This window comes from Nothobranchius furzeri, chromosome 14, assembly GCF_043380555.1.
Source record: "Nothobranchius furzeri strain GRZ-AD chromosome 14, NfurGRZ-RIMD1, whole genome shotgun sequence".
NCBI lineage: Eukaryota > Metazoa > Chordata > Actinopteri > Cyprinodontiformes > Nothobranchiidae > Nothobranchius > Nothobranchius furzeri.
In genome coordinates, this window is record NC_091754.1 from 56,271,020 (window position 1) to 56,283,255 (window position 12,236).

General features: G+C 43.0%; 1 protein-coding gene across 1 annotated transcript in view; it reads right to left on the bottom strand.

Moving 5' to 3' along the window:
• The window catches only part of LOC107381019 (protein NLRC3), a 22,194-nt gene continuing 9,958 nt past the window's right edge, over positions 1–12,236 (bottom strand). Inside the window, exons 4-10 of the mRNA XM_015952482.3 lie at positions 12,027–12,093; positions 11,651–11,879; positions 9,672–11,466; positions 9,405–9,578; positions 6,497–6,670; positions 5,493–5,539; positions 1–5,371 (exon numbers count right to left, since the gene is read on the bottom strand). Of these exons, the coding sequence (XP_015807968.3) occupies positions 4,827–5,371; positions 5,493–5,539; positions 6,497–6,670; positions 9,405–9,578; positions 9,672–11,466; positions 11,651–11,879; positions 12,027–12,093 (3,031 nt within the window). The 3' untranslated portion in view covers positions 1–4,826. The remainder of the gene's footprint in view (positions 5,372–5,492; positions 5,540–6,496; positions 6,671–9,404; positions 9,579–9,671; positions 11,467–11,650; positions 11,880–12,026; positions 12,094–12,236) is intronic.

Below are 12,236 nucleotides of genomic sequence, written 5' to 3' on the forward strand. Positions count from 1 at the left end.
GACTTTCATAAGCTAAACTTTATTGAACCGTTAATCTCAGCAAGTTACAGTTCATTGTTTTGTAGTTCACATTTGCCATCCGAGAAAAACAAAGTCTTGATCTTTCCAAATTTCCTAATGCTTTACCATGCATCAAACTCTTAATGTTCTACTTACTTACAAATAGGAATAAATAATGTCATTTTCTAATAAGCTCATTTTCTTATAATTATGTGAAATATAACCTTCATATGTCGGTGCTACACAAAACTCACCGCTGTCTGTCAGTGTGATCACAAAATATGACACTTAAGAAACTTAGTGACTTACTTCATTTACAGTACATTGTAAAAATATTAGTTGTGCAAATATATTGTACTAAGACTTTTGCTGTGCACTAATGTTAGGAATATATGACACATTTTATTAGTGATGGACCGATCTGAAAATTTTGGGCTGATACCAATATTTGTCAATACCAATATACTCACATTGATGCTTCTAAAATCAGCTGATTCTGTGTAGCATAAAAATAATTAAAGCTGAATTTGTTATGCACACACACCACACACATTTTGTGTGTCACATTACTAAACAAATACACATCAACCCCCTCACCCTCTGAAACATGCAAATAAATGGAGACAAGGTGGAAAAATATTGGTTGTTAATATTGGCCCGGTTTTAAAGATTAAAGTCCCATCAGGTGTCACACACACACACTGATGTGTGCAAAATTTGGCTTCTGCATTTGATCCATCCCCTGGGGGGAGCTGAGCGTCAAACACAGACGCGCTCGGGAACCATTTGGTGGTTTAACCCCCCAATCCGACCCTCTAATGCTGAGTGTCAAGCAGGGAGCACTGGGTCCCATTTTTTCAAAGACTTTGGTGTGATCCGACCAGGAATCGAACCCTGAACTCCCAGTCTCAGGGTGGACACTCTACCACTAGGCCACTGAGCTATTACGATTTTTATGTATTAATTATTATTTATTTATCGGACCGATACCGATATGTTAAAGGGACTTTACGGACTTTTGAATTTTTATGCTCGTGATTGCCCCCTCAGGCCAAAAGCTTAACGGCAGCTTCAATACTAGGCTTGTGCACGAGGCGCGCATGCTGTACGTGCACACTCCCTAACGGAAATAGCAGCTGAGACAGTCTGTGTGTGTGTGTGTGTGTATGTGTGTGTGTGTGGCCCGGAGGACAGAGGACAGGAGAACATGCAGCTAATTAATTAAATAATTTGGTTCTGTACCTTTCTCTTCAGCACAGCCGACAAAGGTTTATGATGGGTCAGTCCTCCTGCATGCTCAGATCATTCCCTTCCCTTGCTTGAAAAATTGTTCCAAAATGAAAGTTGAACCCACATCTTTTTTATCTGTGAATTCAATGCCGTTCGGCAAGTCTCAAATAAAAATTTGGGCATCTTACTGTAAAAAAAAATATACTATTAATGTAAAAAAGAAACTCTAAAAAAACTATGTTCACACCCAGAATCAAACCCAGATCTTCTGCATGAGAGTCAGACATCTTACAAGGTGAGCTACACTCTAGTAACATTCACAGTATCTGTAACTTTTATATCCTTGATGACAGCTGAAACAACGTCAAACCAAAGAACGGTTCGGAGCGAAAATGGCTATTTTGTTGCTAATTTGCAGGAAATATCTAGAAGAAAGTTCTACAGAAAGTAGCTAAGGGTCCTCAGAAATGTAGCTAGCTTTGTCACTAGGCGTTAGGAACAGCGACAAAGTGGCACTGCCTCTCTCTCTGCTGCTAAAGCTACAGATAGCAAATGCTACGGGCTATGCCTGAGCGCTAACGCGCATGAAGCAGCCTGCTCGACCCGAGCATCTCTCTTTTTCTGTGATTTTACAGAAAAACAGGCAATCACAGTAAAAATGCCAGGGCTCATTCTACAGGACCAGGGCATTGCAGGAGAATGTATGAAGAAGACATTTATTATTTCTATACATGTTTTGGCTGTCAAACTTCCATAATGTCCCTTTAAAAATGACCAACATAGTCGATATCGATGCTGATGTATGTCCATCCCTACATTTTATCTTATGAATTAAAATCGAGTGAGACTGAAACATGTAGATAAAATGGTTGGTGTCCAGCTGTTGGACAAAGAAACCACAAGAGTCAATGAAAAAACTTCAAACAAAATAATAATTGACTAAAAATGTACAGATGAAAATCTGACATTGCTTATGACTGGTGGATCAACAGAACCTTTTCCATCACAAACTAACGGAACATACCAGGATTAAAAAAATGGTTCATTTAATTTAATATTTAGTTGTTCGGACTTTTGGTGTAACCAAGTGATTTCTGTAACTCTCAGGGAGGCATCTCACCTGTCCACAGGTGTTCTGTTAGACCTTCTACTCATGAGCAAGGTCTGAAAGGTTCCATCTCCAGGTGTTTCAGCTCCTTCCAAACATCAGGACTCATGGAGGACCACTTCTGACTGGTCTAATGTTTGGTCTTGAACCATTCCTGGGTGATTCTGAGTGTTTGGGGGTCTTTATCCAGAGACTGAAACCAAACATTCTATCACCGAGCAGCACATTTAGCTCTAGAACACCTTGATGATCTTGAGGTTTCATTGGTCCCTGGACAGAATCAGAACTTCTTGGTAAAGATGCAGTAAAGCAGCTCCAGAGCAGAACCTAGCCTTCATGTTTCACAGCAGCTTCAGCGTTCTTCATGTTAGCGACTTGTGATCATAGAGAAGATGTGATTGGCCAAAAAGCTCCAGTTTTTGTTCCACCTGTCCGAAGAAAGTCCTCCCAGAAGATTTGTGGCTCTTGATGAACTATCTTGCCCAAGGACACAATGACTGGCAGTGACAGAGCATGGGTTCTAACCAGCAACCCACTAATTACAGGGTGAACTCCTAACCACTGTTGTGGATTGGGGGGGGGGGGGGGGTTCAATTCAAAAGCAAATTTTCTGTAAATCCTAAAATATTTTTACTTTTGTGAATTTCAGCGTTTCTCTCATTAACAACGTGGTACCAACAGGTCTATCCCCATCAGTAAAGAAGATAGATACAAACTAAAGAAATGTGTAGTTGGACATCTTCAAGAAGTTATGAGAAGATGGTGTTGAAATCCTACCTTGGTTTTGTTTGAATGTCAATGTTTCAACAGCTTCTTCAAAGGAACGTCAGCCAGTTAAAGACAGAGACAGATCTTTTTAAACCAGTTTGGCGCGCAATCCTCTAATGCCGGGCGTACACTGTGCGACTTTTTCACGTTCTGAGCCGATTTTCCAGTCGAGAATCCACGAGATCGGGGCGAGTTTTGCGCTGAGCGTCGTGTAGTGTACAGGGGGTTACGAGAGGCGATTAACGCCACGTGACCAGCTACCGATCAGTAATAGTGAGCTCGCATGGCTTCTGGAGTGTTTGATATTTTGCTCGTCCCTCGTGAGGGTATCGCACTGTTGAAGCGGCGCTGCGAGCTGCTGCAACCCAAAAAGTACCAGAACCGCTCACGGCGCATGCGCAATCATGCATCAACACCGCTCGCCCGCTATTTCCCTAATAACACACGTTGTTCGTTTTTATTTCTACACGTTGTTTTACTCACAAAGATTGTCAAGAAAGCGTGTTTGTCGTGTTCATGTCAAATTAAACTGATCACAAAACACAGATTTACTTTCTTTATTTCGTTTTCCTCATCCAACCCCATAAATCCCTGTGTGTCCTCCTGCAGCACTCCCGAAGGACAACAGGCAAGACAAAAAAGTCTAACGTGTTGAGTAAAAACTGCTTTTTTTAGCATATTTTTAGGTCCGACGTGTTGCTACCAGACGTACAGTGTGAGCAGTCAGGTCGCATCCGAGAACTGGGTCGTACAGTGAGAGCACATGACTCGTGAGATCTGCCCTGCGAGGAAGTCGTACAGTTTGAGCTGAAGCTGAGTGCTACGAGTGAAAAAGTCGCACAGTGTCCGCTAGTGGTGTGCATGTCTACCTGCCTCACGACTCGATCCGATTCCGATTATCTGCCTAACGATTCGATTTGAGACTGAAAAGCATCACGATTCTTCACACAAAATTTTCTTTACTTAATAAAAGCAGTAGAATAGTTTTCAATTTCTTTTTGATTTCGATATCCCTGAAAAACAGAACATCCATCTATTCACTATAGTGAGCAATAATTTTTAAAGTGTGCTGCCTATAATTACTTAAATAATATAAGAAATAATGTTTTCGGTAGAGCAGCTTTAAGATAGAATATTACTGAACTTAAAAATAGTAAACAAATACTGTGTTAAGTGATTCTTTCACATCCAGGATCCCAAAACCGAAATTAGCCCAAACATCCAATTTAAATGTAACGGGTACATCTTTGATTACTGGTAATGTTGGCCCTGTATCCCTGTCCGCCTTTTCTGTTTTAAATTGGCGCTAGGGCAACGCAGTGTGCATGTCATTGCAACTCTGCCCTCAGAATTAGTTGTAAAACCTCAAAACTTTATTGTCCTGCATAGACATAGGGAGAAAATCTCATTATGTCACGTTGCTGCATTGATATGGAATCATGCACGGCTGAATCGCGATGCATCTTAGAATCGATCATTTTTCCCACCTCTAGTGTCCGCCCAGCTTAAGAGGGTTCAGTTGCAATTGTTATTTAAATCAGAAGAACTGAGAGGACATTTAGTTTGTGTCTACTGGCCCGTTTCCACTATCAGAACCTCTGCGTAAATTTACCTGACCTTCATGGCATATCTGTCTTGGTTTTACTGCACCGGCCTGAAAGGACCGGTTTCAGGAACCAAACCCAGAAATGTCCCGGAACTTTTCTAGCGAAAACTTAGCTTATGGCTCAGCTGAACAAAGAAAGACCGAAGAACCAGGCCAGAACCCAAATCCAGGGTACAGAGGTTCAGTAAACTTGGCCGTCAAGGTGTGCAGGTGGACCGGTGTAGAAGACGAGGTTCTGTAGAAAGACAGTGTGCCAGAAGAACGATCCACATACACGCCCAGTTTGTGAGCGGGACTAGACGAGGAGGAGGAGGAGATGTACTCTCTTTTGCTGTCGTGGCAGACCGAGTATCGACCTTCATCAGAACAACTCAGAGTCCAGGACTTACTGTTAAATCCAAACTCGCAGTCGTTACTTTTCACTTTGCGCTGGACTCCTTCGTAAGTCACCGATATCTCAACCTTTCCGTTCCATATGACCTCCCAGTAACAGCGATCGGGAAGACTGTCCGTGCACATCACCTGAGGCCAAAAGTCAAACCTGTTGGGGTGATCAGGATACTTTTGATCTTCGTCCACACACGTCACCTTCCTGTTGTTGTCTGAAAGCTTGAGCTTTCCGTTGATTGTTTCTTCATTGATTGTGAGCTGACAGGAATCTGATGGAGACAAAGACGCATTCCAGCTGTTTGTTCAAGACAAGTTGATGAGTCATGAATGAGTGTAATGACAGCTCGATGATGGCTGAGTTGTCATGAAGTGAATGAACAGCACACTTACACTTCTTCAGACCATGTGTCAACCACCTGTCTCCAGCAGGCTCCAGCCTAAAAAGAAAAGACGACATCTCTGGTGTCACTTATCAATCAATCAATCAATTAATAAACTTTATTTATATAGCACTTAATCATACAATACATGCAACTCAAAGTGCTTAACAAATTAAAAAGGCCCCACATTCCCTCCCATCCTCAGAATTTTAAAAACAGTCTGACAATAAAAACCCCTTCACAACACTCCTCCACCGACACACACGCACACACACACACACACACACACACACACACACACACACACACACGCCCCCTTCCCCATGGTAAAAAAAATAAAAACACAATTGGCTGAGATCAGATGAGCCAGACCAGCTAAGATAAGGATAAGGAAATGCCATCAGGGGAGCCATCCGCCCTGACAGCAGCAGATCCACAGCTGCAGCTGAGGCACTGACACAGGGCGCCCAGGGCAGGGAGGGCAGAGACCCCCACCTCCACCTAGGCACACATGGAAAGCACCCAGGCCGCCACAGCCGACCACCGCCGCCGGGGCAGAGGGCTCCCACAGAGGAAACACTGGAAAAAGGTTAAATTAAGGTTAAAATATAAAATCCAAAGAGCTAAAATGAGAATAATAGATATTAAAATAATGTTGATCATAAATCTATGGTAAAAAAAACTGTTTAAAAAGCACGTATTAAGAAAGAATACATTAAATAAATAAAATAAATAGATCAAATAAATAAATAAAGTAATTAATTAATTTAAAAAGTGAGAGTATTCAGTTAAAAGCTAAGCTAAAAAAGGGGGTCTTGAGCCTGTTTCTAAAAACATGAACGTTCTCAGCAGCCCTGAGGTCCCCTGGTAGCTCGTTCCAGAGGCGAGGACCGTAGTACTGGAAGGACGCCTCGCCGTGAATATGTGTCCTGACTTTAGGGACTTTAGGGAAACTTATGTTTTGGCTTAAAGCCTGTAGAGGCTAAAATGTGTGTGCATCAGGTCTCTCCATACCAGAGTTTATTCAGGCTCCAGTCAGGATTCCTCTGTCCAGCAGTCAGTGCTTCCACACTCTCCTCTCCTGGGTGATTGTAGCTCAGGTCCAGCTCTTCCAGAAGGGTGGGGTTCAACTTCAGAGCCGACACCAGAAAAGCGCAGCCTTCCTCTGTGATCAGACACCCTGACAGGCTGCAGACACACGTAATACAGCAGAAAAAGAACACTTGATATGATTCAAAGGTTAACCCCTCATGGACGGGCAATTTCGAATTGATCAATCAATCAATCAATCATCAATCAATCAACAATCAATACTTTATTAATGCCAGAGGGAAATTAGAGTTTCAGTACACACAATTCAGAGATCAGACATACATGGGCAAGACACATGACAAGAATTGGTGATTGTGGTCATTCGCAACCCAAGTCGCGCTACCTTAATAGAGATAAGAGGGTTACATGAGGATTGGTTCAGGTGGAGGGAAAAAAAGGCACTTCAGAGTTACCCTCCACCAGGAGGGCAGCTTTGCTCTGCAAAAAAACACCTCAACAGATATGCAACAGACTTCAGACAACACAACATAACATGAGACTCCAATAGGAAGGCGGGGGGGGGGGGGGGGGGGGGGATTCTGTCTCCCCCAGCGAGAGCAGCCATCTACGGCGGTCATCTACTGTACAGTCACAGGTGGGAGGGAGATCTTGGGAGAAGCGAAGAGCACGTTGACTCCTGCAGGTTGATGACCTCGCAAGGCTGAAGTCCCCCAATCCGAAGGCGGGGGTGTCGGGTTTTCACAGTATCTGTCTGCAATCCTTCGTGGGGGTTTAATTTGCTTGCAGCTCAAGGCTACCAGGGCGTCAGATTCGGATAACAAGACCTTGTTTGGGTCAGGCTGAGATAATTTTCCTCTCTGCCTTCAGTCTTTAAACTGATCATTTCCAGTCCTTCAGTGAAGCCAATTTTGGGTTTTTAAAGTTGTCCCTACCTTCCGGTGACTCTCTCCGAGATTACATCCATTTTGCGCACTAATACCGGTATCGAAGCTAGAACATTGTCCAGCTTACGATTCACCTCGAGTAACGTCCCAGTCTGAGAAGTCTCCACACGGACGGTGCTTTCCGTGGGTGCGGGTCGCCCTCCAATCGCTCCCGTCTTCCCAAATTTCCAGAAAACCAGATATCCTCCCACTCCAATCAGGGGAAATCCAGTGATCATCAGACCAAATATCCACACGTCTTCGATGTCCTCAATGGACAGCTGGCTGAGGCATATGATCTTCCACTCCTTACGGCAAACCTGGGCATTTGACTGTGACCGGCCCGCGTAAGATTAATTGGAAATTACAAAATAAATGTATTTTCTCATTTTACCTCATGCATGGACTAAGGCTGCATTGCTTTTATTTTGAAGTTGTTTTTTACGTGCACAATGACGCAATACGTATAGCAACAAGTGCCCGCGGTTGACATGGTGATTGTAGCCCCCAGAAATGTCCGCTCATGCAAAAAAAAAAAAAAAGAAAGATAGATGCCGAATGCAGGATTTTCAACAAAAATTGGACTGCTAAGTTTTTTTTGTACTGAAGTCGGAGGTAAAGCCGTGTGTTTGGTTTGCGGGGAGGAGATTGCCGTGTTTAAGGACTACAATTTGAGTCGGCATTACGACAAGAAACACTCGGAAAAATACAAGAACTTGACTGATGCTGAGAGGGCACGGACATCCGAAGCTTTGCTAGCAAAGTTGCAAAAGCAGCAAGGCTTTTTTACTAAGCTTCACACATCCAGGGATGCAGCAACCAGGACCAGCTTTGTGATATCCCACAAAATAGCTAAAAACAGCAAGCCGTTTTCGGAGGGACAGTTTGTCAAAGAGTGCATGGTGGACTCTGCTTGGGACAAGAAACATACTCCAGAGTGCTCATGTTTCACCTCACCTCATTGTACATGAATGTGTGAAAGAAAAAAGAAGATGGCAGCAAGCAAGCAAAAACCAAGCATGGTAAACACAAGCGGCTCCATTGTCATTATGGTTTATCGTGTCCTGTTTGTCATTGTGTCATTGTAATAGTACAGGGTATCTGCAGGTTTAAGGGAGCCAAATTTAAGACTTTTAAAGACCTTTTTTAAGGCCATTTTGACCAAATTTAAGCAATTTTTAAAAATTAAATTTAAGCTATAATTTCCAGCTATTGCCTGGAACGTCGCGAACGTGGGATTAGCCATCCAGTTACCATTAAACTTGCACTTCCCCATGGCGCAAGCTCCCACTAGCTTAACCAGCTAACGCGCTCATCTAAAAATAGCCCCCTTTCACAACCAACTGAATGTGTACGGTTCCGCTTACGCCAACATCATACACAAAAAATGCTGAACACTAACTAGAAATTTATGAAAATTTTATAGAAATAAAAGAATCTTGTTTATTGAGTCTTTTAAGGATTATTTGTAATTTTTAAGGATTTTTAAGGCCTTAAATTTGGAAAAGCAAATTTAAGACTTATTAAGACTTTTTAAGGACCCGCGGATACCCTGTTGTATGACACCACGGCCCACTTTTAGGTCCCCCCCCCCCCCCCAGTAAGAGTGTAACTGGCGATGGAAATGCTCTTCTAAATATGATGAACCATAAATTTGCCTGCGCCCTTCCACTCAGTGGACACAAGACATGTCTCGCCTACTAACGTTCAATATTCCGGAGGTTCTCCGAGGCCAGCAGTGAGACGTAATCTCTATTACGTAAACTATTTATATCGATTAAAAGAAGATTAGAAGCATGAAATGTATCATACTATGCATTCATTTTCTGTGAACAATTTGTGGTTAATCATAAGTTAACCCTGGAACTTGTAACTGGAATAAAAAGATGTACCAATTCACAGCCAAAAATATAAAAAATATACTAACCGGTTTAATGACACCTTACCGTAGAGTTTTAAGGACACATTTGGTGCTCTTCAGTCCATCAGACAGAAGCTTCACTCCTTCATCCTGAAGGTCATTGTTACTCAGGTCCAGGTCTCTGAGACTAGCAGAACTGGACTTTAGAACCGAGGACAGGAGCTCACAGCTTTGTTCTGAGAGGTTACAAACACTTAACCTGAAAAGAAAGCAAATAGGAGTAAGAATTTCCCTTTTTCACCTACTGAATGTTCACAACATGAAGGCTACATCCAACTAGCAGCGTACTTACAGAACTTTGTTGGATGTTTGAACAACCGGTAGCAACTTCAAAAGAGCTTTCTCTGAATTAGAATATTTCTTCAGGTCAAACACATCCAAATCTTTAACAGATGACAACAGGATGAAGACTAGAGCTGACCACTGAGCAGGAGACATTTGATCTGTGGAGAGACTTCCTGAACTGAGTGACTGCTGGATCTCCTCCACCAGAGAACAGTCATTGACTTCACCCAGACAATGGAACAGGTTGATGAGTTTGTCAGCAGTCAAGTTCCCACCAATCTTATCCTTGAGGTACTGGACGGTCTCCTGATTGGTCTGTTGCCAACTTTCTTTCTGCGTCAGGAGGCCCTGTAGAAGAGTCTGATTGGTCCCCAGGGAAAGACCCAAGAAGAAGCGGAGGAACAAGTCCAGGTGTCCATTAGAACTCTGTAAGGCCTTTTCTATTGCCCTCTGGTAAAAGTGTATCTCGGCATCTTTGCTTGTTCTTGTTTTAGACTCGTGGAAAGTTGTTTGTTGTTCTTCAAGCAGATTGACTTGGGAGTCACTGAAGGTCAGATGGGCGTGAAGAGCTGCCAGAAACTCCTGAACACTCAGATGAACAAAGAAGAAGACCTTGTCCTGGTACAGTCCTCTCTCTTCTTTAAAGATCTGTGTGAACACTCCTGAGCGAACCGACGCTGCACTGATATCGATGTCATACTTTACCAAGTCTGATTCATAGAAGATCAGTTTTCCTTTCTCCAGCTGATCAAAAGCCAGTTTCCCCAGAGATTCAATCATCTTCCTGCTCTCTGGACTCCAGTGTGGATCTGTCGCGGCTCCTCCATCATACTTGATCTTCTTGACTTTGGTCTGAACCACCAGGAAGTGGATGTACATCTCAGTCAGGGTATTGGGCAGCTCTTCTCCCTCTCTGGTCTCCATCATGTCCTCCAGAACTGTAGCGGTGATCCAGCAGAAGACTGGAATCCGACACATGATGTGGAGGCTTTGTGATGACTTAATGTGGGAAATCACCTTCTTGGACTGCTTTTCATTTCTGAACTTCTTCCTGAAGTACTCCTCCTTCTGTGGGTCAGTGAACCCTCTGACCTCTGTCACCATGCCAACACACTCAGGAGGGATCTGATTGGCTGCTGCAGGTCTTGTGGTGATCCAGAGGTGAGCAGAGGGAAGCAGGTTCCCCTTGATGAGGCTTGTCAGCAGAACATCCACTGAGGTGGACTCTCTAACATCACTCAGAACCAAATTCTTGGTGAAGTCCAGAGGAAGTCGACACTCATCCAGACCATCAAAGATAAAAACAACCTGGAACTCTTCAAAGCTCCAGATTTCTTTGGTTTCAGTAAAGAAGTGATGAACAAGTTCCACCAAGCTGAACTTCTTCTCCTTCAGCAGGTTCAGCTCTCTGAAGGTGAACGGAAACAGGAAGTGGATGTTCTGGTTGGCTTTGTCTTCAGCCCAGTCCAGAGTGAACTTCTGTGTTAGGACTGTTTTCCCGATGCCAGCCACTCCCATCGTCATCACTGTTCTGATTGGTTCATGTCTTCCTGGTGGGAGTTTAAAGATGTCTTCTTGTCTGATCATTGTTTCTGGTCTGGCTGCTTTCCTGGATGCTGTTTCAATCTGTCTGACCTCATGTTCATCACTGACCGCTCCAGTCCCTCCCTCTGTGATGTAGAGCTCCGTGTAGATCTGATTCAATGGGGTCGGCTTTCCTGCTTTAGCGATCCCCTCAAACAAATGCTGAAACTTATTCTTCATTTTAGTTTTGAGTTTATTCTTGCAAGTTACCGGAGATTCTAAAAAATACAAAACAGAAATTAATGACCAGCTTCACATTTAGGTCTTACAGTTGCCCTCTAATAAAAAAAAAACGAGATGTTACTGTCTCTAAAACTTTATAGTCTGAAATTCTTCTTGCTTGCATTACTAGCAATGTAGAGAGGGCTTTTTCATGCTAAATATTCAGAGGAATCCACCTACTGCTCAGCAGACGGTCAGCCAGCTCCTCTTGTTTCATTCTTTTCAAGAAGTCCACAGCGATGGTCACAAACGCTTCTCTGTTGCGCCTCTGCTGTTCTTTATCTACACCCTCCAGCAGCTCTCCATCATCCCTCTGACTCTCTAAATCTTCTTGGTAGTCTGGACTCAGAACCCTTTGTATCTTCTGCAGTTCCTTACTCATAAAAGTGTTAATGTTGTCCTTCAGATCCTGAAATAAAATGCATTAATGGTGGTGCAACTGATGAAACCAGACAGACTGACGTGGAACACAGACAATCCACTGGTTTACAAAGTGCATCATCAAAATTATGCAAACAAGAAAAGAAGTAAAAGAAGTTTTGATAAATGCACGAACCTTAAATATGGAATCCAGTCCAGCTGGATTCTTCTGGGTAGACTGATCACCAAGACCTTCTGTGCTTCTGTTGCAATAATCAATAAATAATTAATAGCATGATTACTTGAAATAGGCTTGATAATATCCATTTGCATGTTGGTTCGTTTTCCTCATTATCTCTCTCTAACAATTAAAGAGAATGGATGACTGTTGGAATTTCCAAGGAGA